Source organism: Melitaea cinxia, chromosome 2, assembly GCF_905220565.1.
Source record: "Melitaea cinxia chromosome 2, ilMelCinx1.1, whole genome shotgun sequence".
Lineage (NCBI taxonomy): Eukaryota > Metazoa > Arthropoda > Insecta > Lepidoptera > Nymphalidae > Melitaea > Melitaea cinxia.
In genome coordinates, this window is record NC_059395.1 from 8,861,254 (window position 1) to 8,884,879 (window position 23,626).

At 36.9% G+C, this 23,626-nt stretch overlaps 1 protein-coding gene across 1 annotated transcript; it reads right to left on the reverse strand.

The window, feature by feature from the left end:
* On the reverse strand, window positions 1–23,545 carry LOC123664106 (UDP-glucose:glycoprotein glucosyltransferase). Its single transcript, XM_045598719.1, is given in 28 exon segments — window positions 1–690; window positions 1,135–1,186; window positions 1,724–1,864; window positions 3,564–3,685; window positions 4,132–4,298; window positions 4,514–4,617; window positions 4,767–4,949; window positions 5,252–5,429; window positions 6,315–6,488; window positions 6,661–6,885; window positions 8,350–8,559; window positions 9,008–9,147; window positions 9,490–9,644; window positions 10,898–10,992; window positions 11,335–11,513; window positions 12,026–12,208; window positions 13,254–13,402; window positions 13,492–13,607; window positions 15,863–16,059; window positions 16,518–16,697; window positions 18,176–18,379; window positions 18,813–19,033; window positions 20,554–20,767; window positions 21,309–21,513; window positions 21,981–22,171; window positions 22,353–22,532; window positions 22,728–22,981; window positions 23,111–23,545. Coding segments are annotated over 28 exon segments (4,695 nt in total). The 5' UTR covers window positions 23,358–23,545; the 3' UTR covers window positions 1–661.
* Window positions 23,546–23,626: the final 81 nt, after the last annotated feature.

Here is a 23,626-nt window from a genome sequence, read left to right on the forward strand (position 1 = left end):
TCAATTTTATAATCATTTTTATTTACTATTACATGTTTTTTTTTTTCTGTGATATAAGTAAAGGGTACACAAATTTGTTGCAAAATGTAAATTAAACGTCCAACCCGTGGAGTTTGAGATCCGTAAGAGGTAAAAAATCAAATTTATCATCGTAGTTGAGACGCAAATATTAGACAGACTGTCAGGAAACACTGCTTCACATTTTCAATATGTTACTAATGTAATATGTATCTCGTCTCTCAATCAATGTGTAAGAAAAATAGTAATTGAACAATATGTATAATATGCCTAAATATTACAAAACTCCCTTCCTACTGTACACTACAATAATATCATTCCCTAACTTAATTCATCACATTATTTTCACTTATAATCTTTAAAAAAACTTGATACTAAATTAATATATAAAAAAAATCCTTAATCATTGGGATAATATTACGAAAATAAGTGCAACCAAAAAAAATATAGTAATGGAATTGATTTTATATAATATTTACAAAGTACAGTGCTAACAAATTTAACTAACTTACACACCACACATTTCATTTTAATGAGCACTTTCAGTGTGTCAAATATTCTGTTCATACGCGATCTTTTATAGACCTACAACCGAAACAGGAATAAAAAAATATTAAGTTAAATGTTTTTAAGCACTGTTCCATCATAACTCCGTATGTTGGTTTTCATCATCTGAAACAAAAAATTAAAAAAGTTTTTAATGAACTTCGACTAAAGGCAACAATATTAAACATCACGATCACGATTCAACTTTCACCATCCCAAAGCTGGGCATAGGCTTTTTTCCATCTAGGAGAAGAATTGGAGCTTAATCTATCAGGCTGCTCCACTGCGGATTATCGGGACATATTCCTTACTAGGAGTAACGATGGCTATCGGTATTTATGATAAAACCAGGACCAACAACTTAATGCTCTCCAAAACACAGTGGGGGGCACAAGGACAGATATCCAAACCAAATAGCCATCCCAAACGGGATCACTCCCGCAAACTGCTGTTGTTTAGGCGCCCACATAGATACGCACCATAGTGGTTGTTTCATTAAGCATGTCCTAATGTTAATCACAATTAGATAATTAATCAAAGAGATCACAAACAATAGATGTTAGTTCCTACCTGAAGCAGCTTTCGTTTTGGTATCTTCTGGATGGTGAACGCTGTCTATTTCCTAGAAAAAAAAAAGTATCTTTAACAGCAGTGTATCCAAAAAAGCATCGAAACCTTTTATTTATATATAGGTAATTGAAAGAGAATATGCGTTTGATTTCACTTTCCCTGACAGATCCTGGTTTCCTTATCATGGTGCCATACTTAGGATACCTCCTTTCTAACAAAAAAAGAATTATCAAAATCGGTTCATAAACGTCGAAGTTATCCTCGAACATAGATTTAAAATATATGTATATTTATGTATATTTATGTATATATATATATATATATATACACGGTCGAATTGAGTAAGCTCCTTTTTTGAAGTCGGTTAAAAAGGTCATAGAGCATCCAGCACAGTTCATAATTGTTATAATAATCGTGAGATTGGGATATATTATAATATTGATTCATTTTTGTTTTCAAGTGCAAAATTATATCTTAATTCTTGCCAGTCGTAAATTACACACATAGCTGTTAAACTTATACAAATTTTAATAATCGTTATGTCTCGTTCGTGTCTCAAATAAAATCAAAGACAGCAGTAGCTGGGCACCTGTTCGCCGTCGGCGTGCTGGTAGAGCCCGCGGCGCACGCGCGCCTGCAGCGCCTTCACCTCGGCGTCGTACTGGCGCCACTCGGGCACGATGCGCATGGCCGCCGACAGCTTCGCCTCCTTCGTCATCGGGTTGTTGCACTTGAACAATGACACACGATTTTGTTATTTGTGGAATTTTTCGGTTTGTAAGTAACCATTGCAAAACCTTTAAATTGTAAACTGGTACCAATTAAATAATTTTGAACTCTAAATTAATGCTTATTGAAGTAAAACTTCTTTACGCACGCTAGACTTGCGGAGGAAGAGAGTTGAGAGGGTCGAGAATAGTATAAAATAGTGAAGATAGAAAGTAAATAAGTTTACTTCAGTCGTGTGGTCTAAAGCACACTCTTTTTTTATTTAATTATTTTATTTTTTTCATAGTGTATCTGTGAATTGTTTTAACAATTATATATGCAAACCGTTAAGAGCCATTTCACAATTTTTCGCTCTGCAAGTTTAGGTAAATTTGGCCGCTTCGCGCGAGTCGTACGAGCCGCGTGATCTTTGTGCTACTTGGTATTGTGTGACAACCAAAAAACCATCTTGATCTTTTTCTAATGTATAATAAAAATTAATAACTATGGTATAAAAAAATTTTACATAATTATTTTTGTTAAAAATTTCGAGTATAAAAATAAGAAATCAATTTTATAAAACAATTTATTTTTTAATGCAATTAGTTTTTTGAGTTTACAAATTAATCTAATATTTGCGATATAAATAAAATAGCATTTTATTATGCTCCAGAAAATCTGAGTGTGAATGTGAGTTGCATAGTTTTGGATGCAAGTAGACCATCAAATTTTGCCGGCTTTAATTTTTTATAAACTCAATGACACCGACAAACATATTTATTAACAAATAACAAGACAAACAGATCTAAATGCCTATTTGTATTAATAATGTGAGAAAAAAAATTAAATTACAGAAATTATCATAATATTATTTTACAGTAATTTTCGCATATTTTTTTATTTTTATGAAAGTATTAAATGCGGTTTATCACACTATAATAACAGTCGCTTGGCGCGTGTGAGCGAAAGAAAGGGCTGCGCAGAATTTGGCGTGGATCTTACCTCTAAGAGCGCTGACGCTCGACTGATTCACAGGGTTTGATGCGGGGTATTGTATGGTATATTTTTATTTTTAATACAAAAGGTATTAAAAATAATTAAATATATTTAAAAAAAATTAAGTTCCTAAATGATGTAAGTTTACTTTGGTACAGATAGGTCCTTAAAATTTCTTTGTTTTCTAAGAAAAACATCACTTTTAAAATTGTACTTATTTGGAAAATATTTGTAAATTTAAAATTTTACTATGGATTAAAGGAGATACAAATGGAAAAAAAACTGCATTAAGTATTAACAAAAACATATTCCACATATTACCATATTTTTTTATACAGTTTTAAGGTAGAGGTTATTGAAAAATAGGACTTCCGTCCACCGTTTACCCAGGGAGGCGGCTGATGAAAAGGTTAATAATTTTGTACACACAATATAAATCAAAATTCTGATCCATTATCTTACTACAACAAAGGTTCCTTTATTATATTTCAAAAATATAAATTACATTATTGCATCCAATACCGAGATTAACGACGTCAAAATATTACAATTTCGCGGATTGTTACCGATTTTTGTGAAAAGGGCTCTTAATGTAATGATATTATAGGATCATAAAAAATGTAAACTAACAATTAGACCAGGTTTATAAGGTTGTGATTATGTAATAAAATAATTGTAGTATAACGTGGATACATTTTTATAAGTTTTGAGACATAAAAACTTACCAAATCAATAGTTTTAGCGTATTTCTTAGAATCATCGTCGCACCAAGTTTCACACCACAACCATTCTTGCGGAAGCGACTTGATGGCCACTTGGTGAATCATATTATTGGGCAAATCTTGATCTGTATAAAAAAAATTAATGAAGCAATTGTCACTTTTAAAGTGACACGACTTATTTTTTTTTCATCGTTATGAAATTACATTTGATGAATTTATAGATGTTATAATAATAATATCAATCATTACAGCCTATACAGTCCACTGCTGGGCATAGGCCTCCACAAGTTTACGCCAAAAATAACGTGAACTCATGTGTTTTGCCCATAGTCACCACGCTGGGCAGGCGGGTTGGTGACCGTTATAATAATAATAGCTAAGTTGTTATTTTCACATTGTTTTTAAGAATCAATTAATGCTAAAGATTTTGAAGTTGTAATAATAGAAATGATTTAAGCATACAGTACACAGATCAATTTTCATTAAAAAAAATCCTATAAGGAAAGAAGTCACGCGAGTAAGCCGATAGGCTAACGCTGCAACACTCGTAAGTCATCAACGAGCAACCGACCCAAGTTAGACAAGCTGTTGGGGTCCTGGCTGAGCGCCTGGTACTGGCCCCGCAGGCGGTCGCCGGCGGCGATGCGGCGGAAGCGCTTCAGGTCCACCACGTACAGCGCACTGATGTGGTAGCTGCGGCCCTGCAGGTGGTTGCGCCAGTAGCCCTGCTTCCAGAACCTGGCGGGTGGAATTACTTCACTCACTCGGCGAGCTTGCGCACTTGATTACTATGAGTACAAACCGATGGGGCCCACATTGAAGACTACGGCTCATAATATATCTAGACAAAGTTATGCTTCCGATAAACTATACTTCTGTATTAATTATATGACGTACAATACCCGGCCATAAATAATTTGAAACAAACTAATAATATTTTGATGAAAACAAACCTGAATCCTTCCATCTCTTTCCTGCTGTCACAGAAAGGTGTATAGCCATAAGGAGCTCCTGCGAGATCGAAATCAACTAGCTCCTTCAAGTCTGCTCGAACAATCTATTGAAATTATCATATATTTAATTACTTTTATTTACCTGAATTTTGAAAATATAAATCGCCAATAAATATTTAATTATAGTAGAAATCTATATATCCTTAAACATTTCATAACTAAAAAGAAGTTCAAATATAAATTGTATCCTCACTTGATCCGCATCCACGAATATGATCTTCTTGACATGCAGAGGGAAGAGCACGTCGAGAAACAGAATCTTGTACCCCCAGATGGTGCGCTGGCGGTCGCGCTGCCGCTGCAGCCAGCGCGGCCACTGGTACTGCACCAGCTCGTACTCGAAGCCGTACTCTTGAGCCATGTACGGGAGGATGTCCTGAGGACAAACACCAAAAACTTTTGAAAGACTAAGCCTAAGAGAATATTGAGTCAAATAAAAATGTTGTTTTTAATCTAAATATTAACTAGTCATAATAAAAAGCGAATAAATTTATTTGTTTGGAAACAACAAACTTGGAAACTACCGATAAGATAATTTTTTTTTTTGCATAAGAGAGCTACATTATCTACGAGTAAAATAGTAAATAGTGAAATAGGCTAACATCGTGGTATGAGTCATTGCAAAAGAACAATAATGGAAGTTAGGCAGCAGTTAGCATATAAACAAATAATGTTTACCTTTAATGAAGGGCTAAGATAATTCTTCAAGAACCAAAACTTGACGGGTGACTTGGTGTGCTTCAGGACAGACAACATCATGATCCGCAGGAACCTCTCGTACAGATGTCCGGACGCGACGGAGAACACGTTAATGGTTTCGTCCTGTGTCTCATGCTCTTCGCCGCCGCCGAACGAACTGGAACATTCAATATAAATTCAAATAACAACGTAAGGACAAGTGTACGGTTTAACGCAAATTTTTGTATGTTGTAGCACTTGTGTAATGGATGACTATGTCCAAAAAAATAGTTTAGCAGTTTGAATGTTAGAACTTCTTTAATAGTTGATAAAAGAATTAAAGCAACAAGTACAAGATTGATTCAAAATTTAGTAGGCTTATATTTAAAGTATTTCTTTAGTTATTTATAAATTAGTGTGGAGACCGCGTCTTGGCAAACGCAGTGTGGGACGTCCCCCGGCCCGTTGGACCGACGATCTACGTAAGATTGCCGGTGTAGGCTGGATGAGGATTGCGGAAAACCGGGATGTCTGGCGCGAACTTGGGGAGGCCTATGTCCAGCAGTGGAATGGACTGAGCTGACTGATTGACTGACTGCAATTATTGTTATTTCAAAGAAATCAACCCCGTCATTGAGTTTTAGACCTCAATAGGAATGTACCTCGATATTTATAAAACAAACAGTTCATGAATAGACCTTATTTTTTTAATTAGCATATGGTCTCGAAACAAAATAAAATTAATTTAACACTCATATTTTACAAATAGCAAAAAGCTAACCACAAATATATAATAATAAGTGTAAATATAATAAAAATAATAACTATAAAAAAAAAAAACAATATGTAGAATAGTCTTGTCAGTGGACTCGCGTCAATTTTTAGAGATTCTAAGGCTAGCTATTAAGTTATCTAAAGTTGCAATGAAGTACCGATGCATGTTTAAACAAAAAAACAAAAAATATATATGGAATGATAAAAGCACTGGCATTATAAACCCGTGGATATATCACTTACATAAAAAAAAAAAACAGAAATATATTAGATAGTTATACTTTTTAACCTTGCAATAGAGTTCCAGATTCCGCCAGAGTTCTTTTCGTCATTTTCGACAAGAAGATCAAGATTCTGCTTGTCTGGTTTCTTGCTTACGCGCAACTTGATAACGTGACTGCGGAAGGAACTCATCAGAACTTGGATGTCATCGCTACCGGCCGGCGTGTCGGTGTTTTCATGCCTGAGACAAAGTACTTAAATTATTTACTGTTTTTCAGTAGGATATTTTTATTATTTCTTTCTAAAAGATGATTATTTTGTTTTACTATTAAAGTCAAAGTGAAATTACAAGTTACTTGTCTCGATACATTTTACAATTTAAATAATGTATAAATAATGTCTGAATATTATACCCAACAATTTCGTAAATTTCTTCCGAGCGGCCGGGTCTCAAACGCAGTATCCAGGCTCCAGGATTAGCTTTTAGCTGGAAATATCCCAGGTTAGCCATCACTATAGTGTCCTTGGCCTCAGGATTGTCCTTCGTGCCCAAAACTAGCTGCAGTCCCCGAGGAGGCGTACCAAGAGTGTTATCCCACGCGTGACCTTCCAGTAAGAGGTACTCCAGTTCGAATTCACTAAAAGGTAAATATTTATTGAATATAAAATAAGATAGAGCCTAAAACAAAAAAGAAATATTTAATTAGTGATAAAATTATTGATAACTAACTAGCTGATCAGACAGATATCCTGTCTAGGGATTACTATCCGGTGTCAAATTCAATCGATCAACAATAGTTGATCAAACTATAATAACCTAACTTATCTTTTTATTCTAACATAAGTAGACCGTAAGTTAAAAAAAAAAAAAAAAACATCTGTAATTATTTTCTTACTACTAATTGAAGATAAATTTAATGAGACAATATTTATCAAATTAAAAGCTAAAAATATTTAATTTAAATATTCTTCTTCTATTAGAGCTACAAATGTACATAGTTGTGGGAAGGGTTTCTCAACTTTTACATTTCTCGAAGTAACCAGAGTTCGTTTACTCAAATAACGTATTGTTCTACTCACAAACTGTTCTATTTCGAACACGCCGTGTTAACATTGTCTTGGTGAGATGGACCCAAAGAGCAGAATTTGTATTTTTTATTCTTCCAGTAATATTCAAATCTTTTTAGTGTTTATAAGATCGTCTTAAATATTTTTAAGATTTTTTTAGCTGCAGTCGCAAGTCTTTTTTCTTTGGCATAGTAAGGGGCTCAGAATCTCAAAATCTCAATTAAACCGAGGGGGGATAATCGAAAATCTCACATCAACTTCAAAAAATATAAAATATTAAAAAAATATATTTAGACTGTTCATTTTGCCCACTAAAATAAATCTCATGGCTATTAAAATCATTTAGTGTTCGCTTTGAATTTAATTTAATTTTAATAAATTAACTATAGTATACTTGAATAGTTTATTATGTCCCGTCAATCTCTATTATATTCAGCGACAATCTCACGTAAGGGGGGGGGGGGGCTAAACTGATCGAAAAATAGCTCACGTAATTAATGGATGCCCCCTAAAAGCTTCACGACTTGAATCAAAAATAATATGGGCGTGAAGCATCGTATACTCGTACTCGTACTTTCGTTCTGGATAAACTTTTATTTCGTACATATATCTGATGGTTTCGGTTACAGTTGAGCTCGAGGCTCCTTAGTACCCTAGTTTGAATCTCCGGTTGCCGGATCCGGTAATTTGGCACTGGATCCGGTAAGTGCATAATGACGCCTGATCGATCGGATTACTGGGTCCAGTTTTCTGGTTTGCAATCCCTAGTTCTGCCTTGTGAACAGTTAAACTTGTGAATTTAAATAATCGCTACGTTTTTCTAAATTTTGAAATTTTCCGCGCAATTTTTTTTATTTTGGTTCCCGTGTACACCTTCTAGTCTTAGAAAATTTAAAAATAATCCTATAATATAAGCTGTTTTTGAATTTTGCGCTTAGCGACGCTATTAGCGATTAATTTTTATTTATGTAGATAGATTTAAGCTTTTTAAGATATTTGTTTTCCAGGTTTTTAAGGTAAAGTGAGTAGCGTACCTGTGCACGACGGAGTCGACGTCGGCGAGGCGGATGTTGTCGAGGTCGTAGACGGACTTGACGCACTCCACGAGCCAGTTGGGCGGCGTGCGCAGCTCCAGCGACAGCAGCGGCGCGTGCGGCAGGCGGGAGAAGCGAGCCGTGGCGCCCGAGGTCAACGCCCCGCCGCTGGTGAACTGCAGCTCGGGCTCCAGCACGTAGCGGTAGAAACTGCCACGCGAGGATTGGTACAGACACAATTTGAGAATTGTCAAAGGGGCGGCTGCACTGACGCCGTGTTGGCGCAACGGTCACAGCACTGGTTTGTGGCTGTTGTGGCAAAATATTTATTACAAAAATGGACGAAAGGACGAAAACGACTGTACAGATGTCAATATCTTGTTTTTCTAAATTAAAAAGACATCAGACTGGCATTATATTTTCATAATTTAATAAAAACGCACGTATCTGTAGTATGTAAATTGTTTGATTGTCACACCGCAGATCTAGACATACACAAAATGATAACTTTGACTTTGCCATAAATCAGAAGAATTAAAATGGCTGTATTTTTAAAAGAGTTTTCTTTTTTTTTTTAAATACAACACAAGCATATACACTATAAATTTTAGAATGCACTAGATTTGAAGGTCATTATAAGTACTTTTGTTTGTCGCACCTTTTAAGTGGCATGTCAGAATTCTTGTCCTGCGGGTTGAGGAAGAGTCGCAGCCTGCAGTTGACGACGCGGCGCAGCACCAGCAGCAGCGGCGCCAGGCGCTGCGCGGCCGTCGACGCCGGGTCCACCACCGCCACGATCTGGCACACGCACCACACGTCACTTACTGTTTATGATTTTATCTGAGTTTTGAAATTTAACAATCTTACGCGTCAGAAATTTTTAATTTAATGTTTAAATTGAAAAGAATTAAAGAAGGAAAATGGAATCAAATTTAGCGACTTTTTGCGTTCTCGCCCTGTGCGTGTATGGGTTACCAAAGGCTAATTCCATAAATTAATGCAAAACCTTTCAAAACACACTTAAAATCTTTTTCGATGGATCGAAGGGCAACTTATCGGAAAAATTCAGCAGTACAATTCCACCCATGGAAGAGTTATAAGTATGACAAGGTACAAAGCGCGCGGGCGTGCGTGTCTCACGTCGACGGCGGCCTCGTCCGCGAAGAGCGGCGGCAGGTCGACGACGGAGTGCTCGGCGCGCAGGCCGGCCGGCAGCGCCGAGCGCGCGCGCGGCGCCCGCGCCGCCAGCGCCGCCACCACGCGCACGCGCTCGTCCGCCGACAGCTCCGGGGGCTCTGCCGGGACCGCGCCCTTTACTTGCCTCCTTACTACACTTTTTAACAGACTTGGAAAAAGCAAGGTAGCTCTCCATTTGACTGTATTTTTTATGTGCGTTACCTAACATTTTAGTGGATGTACTAATTTTGATCATTCTTTTCTGATGAGTTCTGATGAGTGAAAGATGGTCTGATGAGTATTTTTTTAACCGACTTCAAAAAAAGGAGGAGGTTACTCAATTCGACCGTATATACATATTTTATGTATGTTCGGGGATAACTTCGTCGTTTATGATCCGATTTTGATAATTCTTTTTGTTGGAAAGGGGATATCCCTGGTGTGGTATCATGATAAGGAAACCGGGATCTGATGATGGGATCCCAGAGAAATCGAGGGAAACTCTCGAAAATCCGCATAACTTTTTACTGGGTGTACCGATTTTGATGATTTTTAAGTTAATCGAAAGCTGATGTTTATCATATGGCTACATTTAAATTTCATCGAGATCTGATTACAACTTTCGAGTAATCTTTGATAATGCGTATTTGCTTGACTATTTTTTCGTCTAACTACGTTGTATTACTCGTCGATATAATTGAAATCGATTTTTTTCGTTTGCTTGCAAACACAATTATTGATTCATCGTATATTACATATATTTCATGCAATGTTATTTTAAACCAGTTTTTTTTTTTAACGAACACAATTATAACATGAATAAACTATAGTGGCGTCGTAGAGTACGAGTTAGTAGAGAAACAAAAGTATAAAAGCCAACGATTACGACTCAGAATAACATTTTTAGGAACATTAAACTCAACGTACGAAATATACTTCTGATAATTAGAAGCCAGCTGATATTGAAGAGCTAGATATTGAAGCCGTGCTGTGTGGCTACGGCACTAAAGAATTTAGCCACCCCCTCTCTTCCCGTGGGTGTCGTAAGAGGCGACTAAGGGATAACAGGGTTCCACGACCACCTTGGAACTTAAGAAGCCGACCGATGGCGGGATATCCATCCAACTGCTGGCTTTGAAATACACAGGCCGAAGACGGGCAGCAGCGTCTTCGGTGCGACAAAGCCAGTACTGCGGTCACCAACCCGCCTGCCCAGCGTGGTGACTATGGGCAAAACACATGAGTTAACGTTATTTTTGGCGTCAACTTATGGAGGCCTATGTTCAGCAGTGGACTGTATAGGCTGTAATGATAATAATGAATTAGAAGCCAACTTAAATACAGTAAAATTTTAAGTTTGAATTAAAAATACATTTTTTACCATCAACATCCACGTCGTTTTCATTTACTGAATTTTTGCCACTGAAAAATTCCGCCAGTTTATCGCCATACACTTGGTTGCTGTACCTATAAAAAAGATTATAACAATTCAATGAAATTAATTACTATCGAGCACCGAAGTGATGTGTTGTAAAAGTGACCAAAATATTAGAGAGGAAGTAAATTTATTTCCAGATAGATGAGAGTCCCGTCTAGCAGGTCTAGAAGCACACACAATACAAACATTTGTCATATATGAGGAGTAAGCCTGTAAAGGGTAGTTCTTCAGTCAGACGTTATCAGTATATCCCATTTTTTAATCACACTTCTAAAAAAATTAAAACAAAAGCTTCCTAAGAGAACCGTCAAGACTATCTTAATATCCGAGTACCCTCCATTCCACAATTTATAGTCTCAGTCACGACCAACCTCTCGAGCAGCACGAAGTCTTCGAGCGAGAACCGCTCCCCGGGCTCGAGTGGGCCCACGAGGCGCCCGTTGTGCACGAGGGCGCGCTGGCCCGCGCGCAGCTTCAGACCGCGAGCACACAGCACGCGAGCCGCCTTCATCACCCACGCCTGCTTGTTCAGCAGCGGCACCAGCTCGGGCTGTGGCCAAGTATTTGTTATGGACCTTTACTACTTTTCATTTACATAAAATAAACTTTTTAAAATTTTTCAATTTGACTACAGACTTTGACAATCAACTAAAGAGTATAATATGCGTGTGTGTGTGTCAAATCCATGGTACTGTATTTTACGTTTTTTTTTTTATTGATTTAATATATTTTTATGCATAATTTAAAAAAAAAAATTTGCATTCTGCACTCCTTTTCTATATAAACTATAAGCGTACAAAATTTTATACTTCTCCGTCTGCGCAATTTTCGTAAAAAGGGGGTACAAAATTTTTGCTTCATGTATTAATATATAGAAGATAATTGATTACAATTTGTTTATAGTTGTCTAAAAATGAAATAAATGTTATGAGCTCACAGCGTTTGTACACCCTTGTGTTTACTAAGTACCCAGTAACGTTAAAAAGTTACGAGATAACGCATAAGAAAAAATAGGCTCGAATCGAAAAGCTCCCGTCGAAGTCGGTAAGAGTGTGAAGGTACCAGTATCTCGCAGTCCCGGCGCTCGTGGCAGCCGTCGCGCTCCAGCAGGCGCGCCACGTAGCGCGCGGCGGCGGCGGGCGCCAGCGCGGCGGCGGCCGCCAGCACCGCGCTGTTCAGCGGCTGCTCCTCGCCCGCGCGCTCCACGTTCGGCGCGAACGCGACCCGCACGCCGCGCGACTCGCGCTGGAACACGGCCCCATGTACACAGCCGGCTCGACTGAGCTGACGGTTACGCAGCACTCTTCGTTCGAGCGACGCGTTCTTTTCGTTTTGTTGTGACAGTAGTCCATTCAATTTAACATTTTGATACAAAAAAAAATATCGAACACGACTTTATATAAATATTAAAATTAATACATCCATTGAGAACTGATTTCACGACCGGGCCGCAATGAAAGTGTCGGAGAGCTCACGCTAGTATATAAATATAATCGATATTTAAAAAAAATTAATATAATATCAAAAATCGACCGTTCCAGCGGGGATCGAACCTGCATCTCCGACTGACCGTGTCGATGCTCTAGCCAATTAAACTAATAATAATAATAAATAATTTTTGATATGATGATTTTTTTTTATATTCGGTCTAAGCGAACGTGGCGCCGCGTATAGTGAGTTCTTTACGGAAACCCGTAACTATACAAAGTTTCATATTACAATGAAAATCTTTGACAGGAAACGACACCATGCGGCGCAGACGTACGGGGGAAAGGAAAAGACGGTTTGCCCATCTCCTCCCCCTCCTCGTAATAGTGGAGTCACCGACCGATAGTCGGGGGACTTCGGCCGGCCGGACGACACGACCCCACGTGTCTGAGGGGTGGCCTTGTTGTGAGCGAAGCCACCCCCAACATTGTCCCGGTGCCCAGAGGTTTCGTCCGGACCTACCGCTGGAACGAGGTGACGAATGCTAGCGCAACCCCATCTCGCCCCAGCCAGGCGGACGACTGCTCACACGTGGTCGTTTTTTAGTCAGCAGGAGTCAGACATAATAGATATCCATGAGAGATTTTCCCACGTAAAAAAAAAAGGTTCCACCTTGGAACTATTAAAGCTGACCGATGATTATCCTGCCAGCCCTGCAGTCATCAACCCGCCTGGCACGCGGGCAAAACACATGAGTTCGCATCATTTATGACGCGAACTTGTGGAGGCCATGATCTAGAAGTGGATTGTTATAGGCTGAAGTGAAGTGTGTCAATATTAATTAGAAACGAAAGTTTCTTACCATAAACGTTAATGCATTTCTTAACAGATCTCTAGTATCCTTTTCATTTAAATCACCGATAATCCAAATTGTCTGAGTTATTTTCTCCTGTTTTCCTGGTTTTAAAAAGTATTTCATGATCGGCAAAGCTGTGGCTAAAGCGTCGCGGCCTGAAATAATTATTAACCATATAGTCTTATAAATAGAAATAAAGTTAACTAAAATTACATAGCGAAATTTAAAAAAATGTAATATTTACCAGTCAAATGAAGTAGACGATGGATTTTATCTTCCGTAAAAAGTTCGGGAGAAGATGGAACTCCTGACAAATCTAAATACTGTGATGGATCTGAAGCCAAAACACGTCGATGCAATCTAAAAAAAAAAGAAAATTGCACTACACACCACATTATTTACTTATTTATTTATTGGATAATCCAATAGTTAATACATAGCTTATTTTAGTTAAAGTATAATATAACAATTACTAGAACCAAAATAGGATTACACAGTTTATTTAAAATATTATTTAACAAATTAGAAGACATCTCGTATTATGAGCGTTTATAAAAAATTAAATTATGAATCTTATTTAGTGAGTAGTTGGGTGTGATTGTATGTATTCGTGTGTGTGCGTATGGGTGTGCGCGTGCGTGTGCGTGTGTGTGTGCGTGTGTGTGTGTGTGTGCGTGTGCGTAGGCGCGCATGTGTGTGTGTGTTTGTTTGTTTGTATTTGTGTGTGTGTGTGTGTGTGTGTGTGTGTGTGTGTGCGTGTGTTTTAATGAATTACATCTTTACTTTTGAGTGCTTTTCTTAAAATTGTTTTTGTCATGTTGAACAAATCTATTTCTGAATAAAACTCATTACATGTGATGACTATACGGCTAAGGATAGAATTACGTGCATAGTTTGTATCTACTTTAGGTGTATAAAATAGTTCTGTGTGACGGGTATGACGATTGGGCACTTTAAAATATAAAGCACTGACTAAGTCGTTACAATGTCGTCAATATGTCCAGCCAGTATATCGTATAACATACACATATCACATTGCCGACGTCTGATTCCTAAAGCTTCCATTTTATAATGTTTACAGGTTTCTGTATAATTTTTATATTCTTTAAATCTACAAAACACAGAAATTTTAGAAAATGTCTTTGTATCGCTTCTAGTTTATCTTTATACTTTGAATAATTTGGTGACCATATGCTACAGCAGTACTCCAAAACACTTCGAACGTATGAAAAATATAACATTTTTATGGAATTAATATCACATTATAGAAAAATAATGAGAAAATATTAATTAAATTTGCTTTACATTGCTAATTAAACAAATTTTTACGTCAATCCTGATACATATTAGCACATAATGTTTACGTTTGTTATAACTAACCTAACATCTCAACAACTTTTTACCTTTTTTTATTATATACTTTATTGCACAAAAAAAAAAGAATATACAGAATTGAATTACACGTATAGTTGATAGCAAAGGTGGACTTATCTCTAGAAGAGATCTATTCCAGTCAACCAATGGTCATGAGAGTGTCATATAGCAATTACCTATTATTTTTCTTGTTAATATTTTTATAATAATGTCTCAATGAGGAATAATGATTTTAAGCTGAAACATCTAATTCACTTTTGAGAGCTAATGGTTGTGCTACTACTACTGAACATCATTGTTACTATTTGACAACAAAACTTTAAAAGGATGAGTTATTTAGAAGAAAAAGAAGAAGATAACAAAATTTTGTTATCTTCTTCTTTTTCTTTATAAATGAAGTCATTTCATTGTGTTTGCTCGTAAACCAAAAAAAAAAAAAAAAAACGACAATTAATACAACGTAGGTAGTCGGAAAACAGGCAATTATTATTTTTCTTTTTTATAAACGTAAGTCGGCAAACAAGCGTACGGCTCACCTGATGGTAAGTGATTACTGTAGCTTATAGACGCCTGCAACACCAGAAGCATCGCAAGCGCGTTGCCGAACCTACCCCTACCAGTAGCTCTGGTCACCTCAGAAACACAACACTGCTTAAAAAACAATATTATTTACTGTGATCTTCTGTAAGGTTGACGAGCTTCCCCATTCGGGCTGCTTCAGATTTTGAGCAGGATATTTCCTGCTGTGCCCTACATCTGTTAAAAAGTTTCGTTTAAATACGTATTATTGAGGATAGCTCAAACAGCACTTGTCCAAATTTAAATGGAACACCATGATTAAGCATCAGCTTTCGATCGAAAAAGATTCTTACTGGGTATACCGATTTTGATGATTTTTTAATTTAATCGAAAGCTGATGTTTATCATGCGGTCACATTTAAATTTCATCGAGATCTAATTACAACTTTTGGAGTAATCTTTGATAATGCGTATTTACTTGACTATTTTTTCGTCTACCTTCGTTGTATTACTTGTCGATATAATTGAAGTCGGTTTTTATTCGTTTGCCTGCAAACACAATTATTAGTGTTTCAGTCATTTAACTTTTTTTTTAGTTCTTCGTGTTGAAAAATTTAATTTCTCTCTAGATTAATTTTTTTAACACGCGACATGGGATTCCCCCAATGGCTTTCCCCTTAGAACAATAAATATTACCAGTACCTACAAAAACAATAAGCTACCTGGGCATGACGTGCGGCTGCCTCATGAGGTAGTCGACGGCGTCGTCGCTGTCGGCGACGTCCCCGCGGAAGACGGCCCGCTGCAGGCGCGCCGTGAGCCGCGCCAGCGCCGCCGCCAGCGCCTCCTCCAGCAGCTCCAGCGACGACGTCACCGGCGCGGGGCCGTCGTCGCGCAGCGGCACGCCGTTTATCAACACCTACGACACACGCACGTCTAATAGACTATTTCGTCCATTATGTGTTTCATAAGTCTTGCTAATTACTGTTTTAAAATGAAAATGCATTTTTAAAATCTCGATAGTTCGATGACGTTGCGTATGTCATGCTCACGGGTGACTCAAATGGTCACGGTCTGTGTGAAATATCGGGAGTTTCAAAATGACAATCGCGGTAAGTCTCGTGAAAGTAAGTGTCAATAGTGAAAAATTTTAAAAATAGTAATGGAGAAATCGTCCCTTTAGAGAAACGAAAGAATTGTGACAAAAAAAAAATAATATCAAATATAAACGTTGATTGAGGTCGTATAGTAGTACTTGCAGGAATGATTAACTAGACATTAACACAGACTGGAGACACAGATGGACATTAACTAGAAGAGAAGTGACTGTCGAAATGATAAAAAAGGGAAAAAAATAAGTTTTTTAGATCTTCTCACCTGAGGATACTTATCGGATCCCAATTTCGACACGAATTCTTCTGCCAACTGATTTCCGAAATTATATTCAGAATCTTCTGCTATGATGTCGTCGAGATTCGCATTGAAGCTCGTGTATTTTTTCAAATGATTTTTGATATGTTCAAAGGACACGCCATCTTCTGGAGCCGTTTGTAAAAGCTGCGGTAAATTCATTATAATCACAATAAAATGAGTAGATTTGTGAATGAACAAAAAAGAAATCAGGAGATAACACAGAAAATAAAACAGATAAAACTAAGCTCAACTAGCTTTTTCCTGCAACTTCGCAATTTTTTTAATATAAAGTTTCCTATGTTACTTCTAATACCTCCGAGAATATGTGCACACTTTCATGATGATTGGTTAAATACTTTTCGCGTGAAAGCGTACCAAACAAACTTACATTTATAATATTATATATTATTAGGAATATTAAGTTGCATCTCAAGTAACACAGCTGCACGGCCTTTATATGTGTATATCATGGATACAATTTGACGACGCGTTTGCGTAAATCATTACGCTCTAGCTTATGGCTGTTACGCTGGTGGTTGCGGGTTCGATCGCTGCAAATGGCAAAAATTTTTTGTATTGGCCAAACAGATGTTTGTCGTGGTCTGGGAGTTTGTGTACTGCTTATGTTGCCAGACCCAACACTGGAATAAATCTTTAGAGGGGGCTGTTGAGTGTAAGAAAATAATTGTGTTTGCTCGCAAACGAAAAAAAAAACCGACTTCAATTACATCGACGAGTAATACAACGTAGATCGACGAAAAAATAGTCAAGTAACTACGCGTTATCAAAGATTACTCAAAAAGTAGTTATCAGATCTCAATAAAATTGATGAACATGACAAACATCAGCTTTCGGTTAAATTAAAAATTATTAAAATCGGTACACCTAGTAAAAAGTTATTGTGGATTTTCAAGAGTTTCCCTCGATTTCTCTGGGATCCCATCATCAGATCCTGGTTTCCTTATCATGGTACTAAACTAGGGATATCTTCTTTCCAACAAAAAAAGAATTATCAAAATCGATACACCCAGTAAAAAGTTATTGCGGATTTTCGAGAATTTCCCTCGATTTCTCTGAGATTCCGTCATCAGATCCTGGTTTCCTTATCATAGTACTAAAATAAGGATATCTCCTTTCCAACAAAAAAAGAATTATCAAAATCGGTACATCCAGTAGAAAGTTATGCGGTATAATACAACGTAGGTCGACGAAAAAAGCGTCAAGTAAAAACGCATTATTAGATATAACTCGAAAAGTAGTTGTTAGATCTCAAATAAATTTAAATGGGACCAATTGACACACACCACCTTTCGATTTAAAAAAAAATTTTCGAAATCGGTCCACACGCTCAAAAGTTCTGATGTAACATACATAAAAAAAAAAAAAAAAAAAAATACAGTCAAATTGAGAACCTCCTCCGTTTTTGGAAGTCGGTTAAAAATGGTGTCCAACGACGCAGTAATTCTTTTAAGTGGAAAAGAAATTCAGATGCAATTTTTTTATCATTGATTTTTATATAATTGATACACTATTTTAATGATTTAAGCCACAGTTCCTACGTCAAAAAAATTATTTTAATTTTATTTATATATACATTGATATCTCAGCAGTACAAAAGTCACCTTTGTAAGGAAGTAGAAGGATTCCTTGTTGGAGTTCCGATCCTGAGCCACGTAGTTGACGGCGGCCCGCACGGCGGCGGCGCGCGCCCCGCCGGCCGGCGCCAGCACCAGCCCCACGCGCACCGGCGACGAGTGCTTCAGCAGGGTCTCGCCCAGCTGCAGCGGTGGCGCCGACGCCGGCGACGTGGGGTCCACTATCATCACCTGGACACCGAGCATTACATCCATACAATGGGTACTCAATCTACAACGAAAGTCACATGGGAATCAAAATGGGAAAGTAAGCTGCGTTACGACAGGTGTGATGCGGAAACAAGAATAAGAGATATATATACTAAGCGGAGAGTAAACTAAATATGTACTTATTACATTTTGATATGACGTTATGGTTCATGATATTTAATTCCTAAAAAATACCAGTTTTAAGGAATCGAAATAGTAAACTTTAAATTTAGTTTTGTTTTTTCATGTCTATTTTTTTCATATGGATGATTTTATTTCGTATCAAAGTGTAAGAAAAGTATAAAAAATAAACTTTATTCTTTCAGAGCAATGCATAGTTTAATTATCAAGTTCCAGCTCTAAGCAATCATTAAAACAGTTGTGTAGTATGTATTTAAAAAAAAAAACTACGTACGTAATTATAAATGTTCCTCCTCAAGTTCCTCAACATGCCGGGATAGGTGGGGCGCAACAATTCCATAAACGATGAGGGCCAACGCCTGTACCGATCGTCCGACTCCAAATCATTGAGCCAAGTGATCGATGTGTCGCGAATGTCCAGACCATATTCGTCCCAAGTATATGACTCGCCGATATCCAGCGATATTAACTTGTTGATCAAATTTTTGGATAGTCCTAAACAAAAAAATATTATTAAGCTTTATTTGTAGGCCATAAGGAAGGTAAATGTCAAATATACTGTTTACTATACAACGAACTAAGTTTAATAAAAAAAGCAATGTGGTATTTCTTTGAAGAATATTTATAGAAAATATTTTAAGCATTATTATTTAAAAACTATATTATATTTACTGTATTAATACTTCTACTATTATGTTGTTAAATGTGTCTGGAGGGCAAAACCTCCTCCTCAAGGTGAATTTTACATTTAGTGACTTGGCATTGTCCGCCTTTATGCGCCACTTCTAAAGTCAGAATGATATAATCATTAAGGCCTCTTTGAAGTATTAGTGAAGCATTTATTGGATCGCTATGCTAAGCTGGATAAGCTAAGATGGCGATGTCGTCTGCAGATGTAACCATCGGTACATTACTACATACTGCCGATTATGTAGGCAAATCAGCAGTGAAGAGTTTGTATAGTACTTCCTACTACCTTCCTTAACGGGACAAAGGTATAATAAATAATTAATTGATATCAATTCTAAATTTTGTAATCTTAAATGTAACTATGGCAGAAAGGATTTTAAGACACTATGTAAGTAAGTTTGTAGAACAGATTTGATAGAGCAGTCCCTCATGCAACTCTCGATCAAAAACCTAAGAAATGTCTAAAAATGCGCCGGCGCAGTAGGTTTTGGCTTCAAGAGACTCCATGATGACTCCTTGGTTAATTTATGTATCTGGTCAACAGAGCCATGTGTGCTGTTAAAAAACTGGTGAATGATTGTCTCTGAGATGGGCAATATTCCGAACCAGTGCTAGCTTCACTTTTTTAATTTATAAAATAATAATTAGAAGGTGCTTTTGAAGCTGTGAATAAAGACGCTTCAGCCTGTAACATCCCACTACTGGGCATAGGTCTCTTTCCCCAAGTAGGAGAAGGATCAGAGCTTAATTCACCACGCTGCTCCAATGCGGGTTGGCGGATATACTCCCTACTATGAGTAACGATCGCTATCAAGTGTACATGATAACAACCGGGACCGACAGCTTAACGTGCTCTCCGAGGCACGGTGGGGAGACCCACAAGGACTGCACCAACACCCAGACCACGGCAAACACCTGTATGGCCAATACAAATGTTTGTCATGTGCGAGGATCGAACCCGCCACCGCCAGCGCAACAGGTACAATCCATGGCTGTAACCGTTGCGCTAACGCGGCGTCAATAAAGACATTTTTGATTTATTGATGCATTAGCTTCGAGGCCAATCTATTATTGCGATCCTGTCCCAGAATATGTTTGAGATTTCTAATAATGTGGTTGTCGTTTTTTTTAAATAGAACTTTTAGTTTGTTGCTACTGATTACATACACTCCTTTTCAAGAAGACCTTGTCGAGTGTATGTTTATCCACAGAACCATCAAAGGCAGGAGATCGCAAAGGCGGAGTTGAGGACCAAGCTGCACCTTGTACACTATTAGTGTATGTGAAGAATACATAAGAATAATAACAATTACAAAGTTGATCACCTAGGGCGTGCAAGGCATTCATAGGTCCAATGTCGTCCTTGAGGGCGGCCAGCAGAGCCAAAACGTCGACCTCCTCTGCGTCGTACTGCACGCCCGACACCAGCAGCAGAGGTTCCGCGGTGCGCGTGCCCAACGCCGACGCCCACACGTCCTGGTTGTATAGCACCTCGTCACGGAATGAGCGAGGTACGTTCACATGGATCAGGGACTTTGTCTGTGGAGTACGGCAGATTAATATTGTATTGTATGTACTGTAAGCTGTAGTAATCCAAGAAGCTGTAGTGTAACTGATACTGATAAAGTTAATTTTTTTTTAAATTATATTTTAAATACAATAAATGGTAACATTTGGAATAATTTATTGGTTTTTAACATTCACTTTGGCCTGTAATATTCCACTGCTAGGCCACGGCTTAGGCCTCTTTCCCCATGTAGGAGAAGTTGATGGGTATATTCCTTACTATGAGTAACAATTTCTATACCTAAACACCCAGACCACGACAAACATCTACGTGGCCAATAGAAATGTTTGTCATGTATGGGGATTGAACCCGCAACCGCCATCCGCGTAACAGTCATAACCAGTGCTGTAACCATTACATTTATAATATTTTCTTTCACATCAAAAATTAATGTTATGTCCATAAAAAATATATTTAAACTATGGTAAACAATAATTTATCTCTATTTACAATTTCTAATGATAATATATTGAAATATTAAAATTAATCTCACATAATTTCGAAGATACTTACTTGCATTGGGAAGTTTTGAGCAATTGATGTCAACACTTTAAGAGCCTCATCGCCACCTGCGTCATGGGCGTCTATGACAGCTGCAGCAGCCTGCATGCTTAGAGCTTGCATTTGCCACACCTTTAAAGGCGCAAGCTCTTCACTTGTTTCAGATAAATGACGTCGAAATCTCTCCAAGGGAGTACGCAGAGCAGGAAACAGATTCCTGTTGTTTTATAAGAATAAAATAGCATATTTAAATCAAAATATTTTTGTATAAAAATATTAAAATTCAATTTAATTTTAATCACAAAATTGTCCTGTACAATAAGAAGAAATAGATTTTGTATCGTCTACCTGTCAATCCTTGGAAATTTATTAATTTTATCACAATTAAGATGTAATTTTGTTAAAATTTTACTATATTTTTGTAGGCTACAGATAAATTATTTTTATGCTTACATAGGGATACTTAATAACAGTAGAATTAGATATATCTTATTCTACTGTTATTTATTTTTCATCTTGTTATGAAAAAAAATAATCCTCTAATAAATTGGGCATATAGTCAGGTGAAAACAATATTCATAAATATTACGCACAGCTTTTTAGATATACAATTTAGTAAAATACACAGACTCACTTGATAAAAAATAAAAATAAAAAACTAGATAGACAAATTCATGAACTTACTTGAGTTTCCCAAAATTAAATCCATCTATCTGATTTTGTGGATCATTTTCATCCTCTTCAGCTGAGGGTGATGAAGTATCACCATCCTCTGACTCCTTGGGTGTTGTATCATCTTGACTCTTGTACTCAGTACTTTTTAATTGTAATTCCACTCCATAGCCTGAGAGGCGTACTTTAGGTTTACCCCGTGGCTATAAATAAAGTGTTTCCTATATAAAAACTAATTAAGATAAAAGACAGACCAGACCCTGATTTACGTTTCTATAACAAACTTTTTCAATAAAAGTTACAAGAAGAATCAGTTCAGAATCTTTTCTTACTTTACTCTATTAGAATTCGTCAGAATCACATTTAGAATATTAAATAGATTACCTTTACATTCCATCTTACTATGTAATTAATTGAGCCCAAATCTGCATATCCAGAAAGAATTTTATGTTTAGCAGCGAAATCTGCTGTTCCAAGTTCACCATACAGAATTGCCGTAAGACTCTTATTATCACTGTTTGGATATGAGTGGTCCAACAGGTATGTTTCCAATCTGTGTTCATCCTGAAAATATATTTTTAGTATAAGATTATATTACTAGACATATAATTATTATTTCTTACATTAGAAAACAAATATTTGTACTTATTTACATATAGCTGTTTAGACTAATTTAATATTCGCACAATTTGTTCTTATTAGAAAACGTTGGCAGTATTTATCCATGTGGTTGAAGGTTTAGATGAGCTATGTACTTACTGGATGATACTTAGAAGATGATTTCAGAATATCTCTTAATGCATCATTATCACAAATTTTTTGTGATGCAATTGACACAAATGCATCACAAGGAACTTCCTTAGCACCATTGTGAGTAGCAATTTGATCAAACATACGAACAGTGGGTGAAGTTAAATGCATTGACAAAGCAAGTTTGGCCATACGAAGTTGTGCTGGTGCCAGCAGTAAACTGACAACTCCAATACAAGCATCATAGACTTGTTTATCTGTTTCTGCAAAACCAAAAAACCCAAAAAATTAAAAATATTCAACACAAAAGGATACATCCTTTTGCATGTTATTTTATATCTACAACATTAGCTCCTATTTGAATCATATCAATTTATGCATAACTAACGTACCTAAAGAATCCAAATTTGTTTTGAGAGAATTTATTTCATCAAAAAACGACCAAAATAAGTCCGAGCTCTCTCCTGAAAGGTATTCTGCTAATTCCAGTACAATTGGAGTTACTTCCCACTTGGCACTAACGAATGTAGTGACTCCTTTAGACTTTTTCTCTTCATGTTTTATTGAGTCAGTTTCAGCAAGGGTGAATATAACGTGGGCTAATATAATTAAAAAGACTCTCCCACCGGTAGCTTTCATCTTTCATTGAAATCTTAACACTTTCTATGGAACAATAAATGGCATAAATTTTTAAAAGATAAATTTAAAGAATATCTTTAATATAATTCTATCATTTTGTTGTGGTATTAAATGTTAAGATTTTTTATTAAATATAAAGTAATATCCTATCTTGATAATTTTTACACAAAATCACACCAATGACAGGTGAACACGGCATTTTATGTGGCAGCGTTCATATTCAGAATGTAATGACATTTTTGTCTTATTAGTCCCACCATCATAGTATA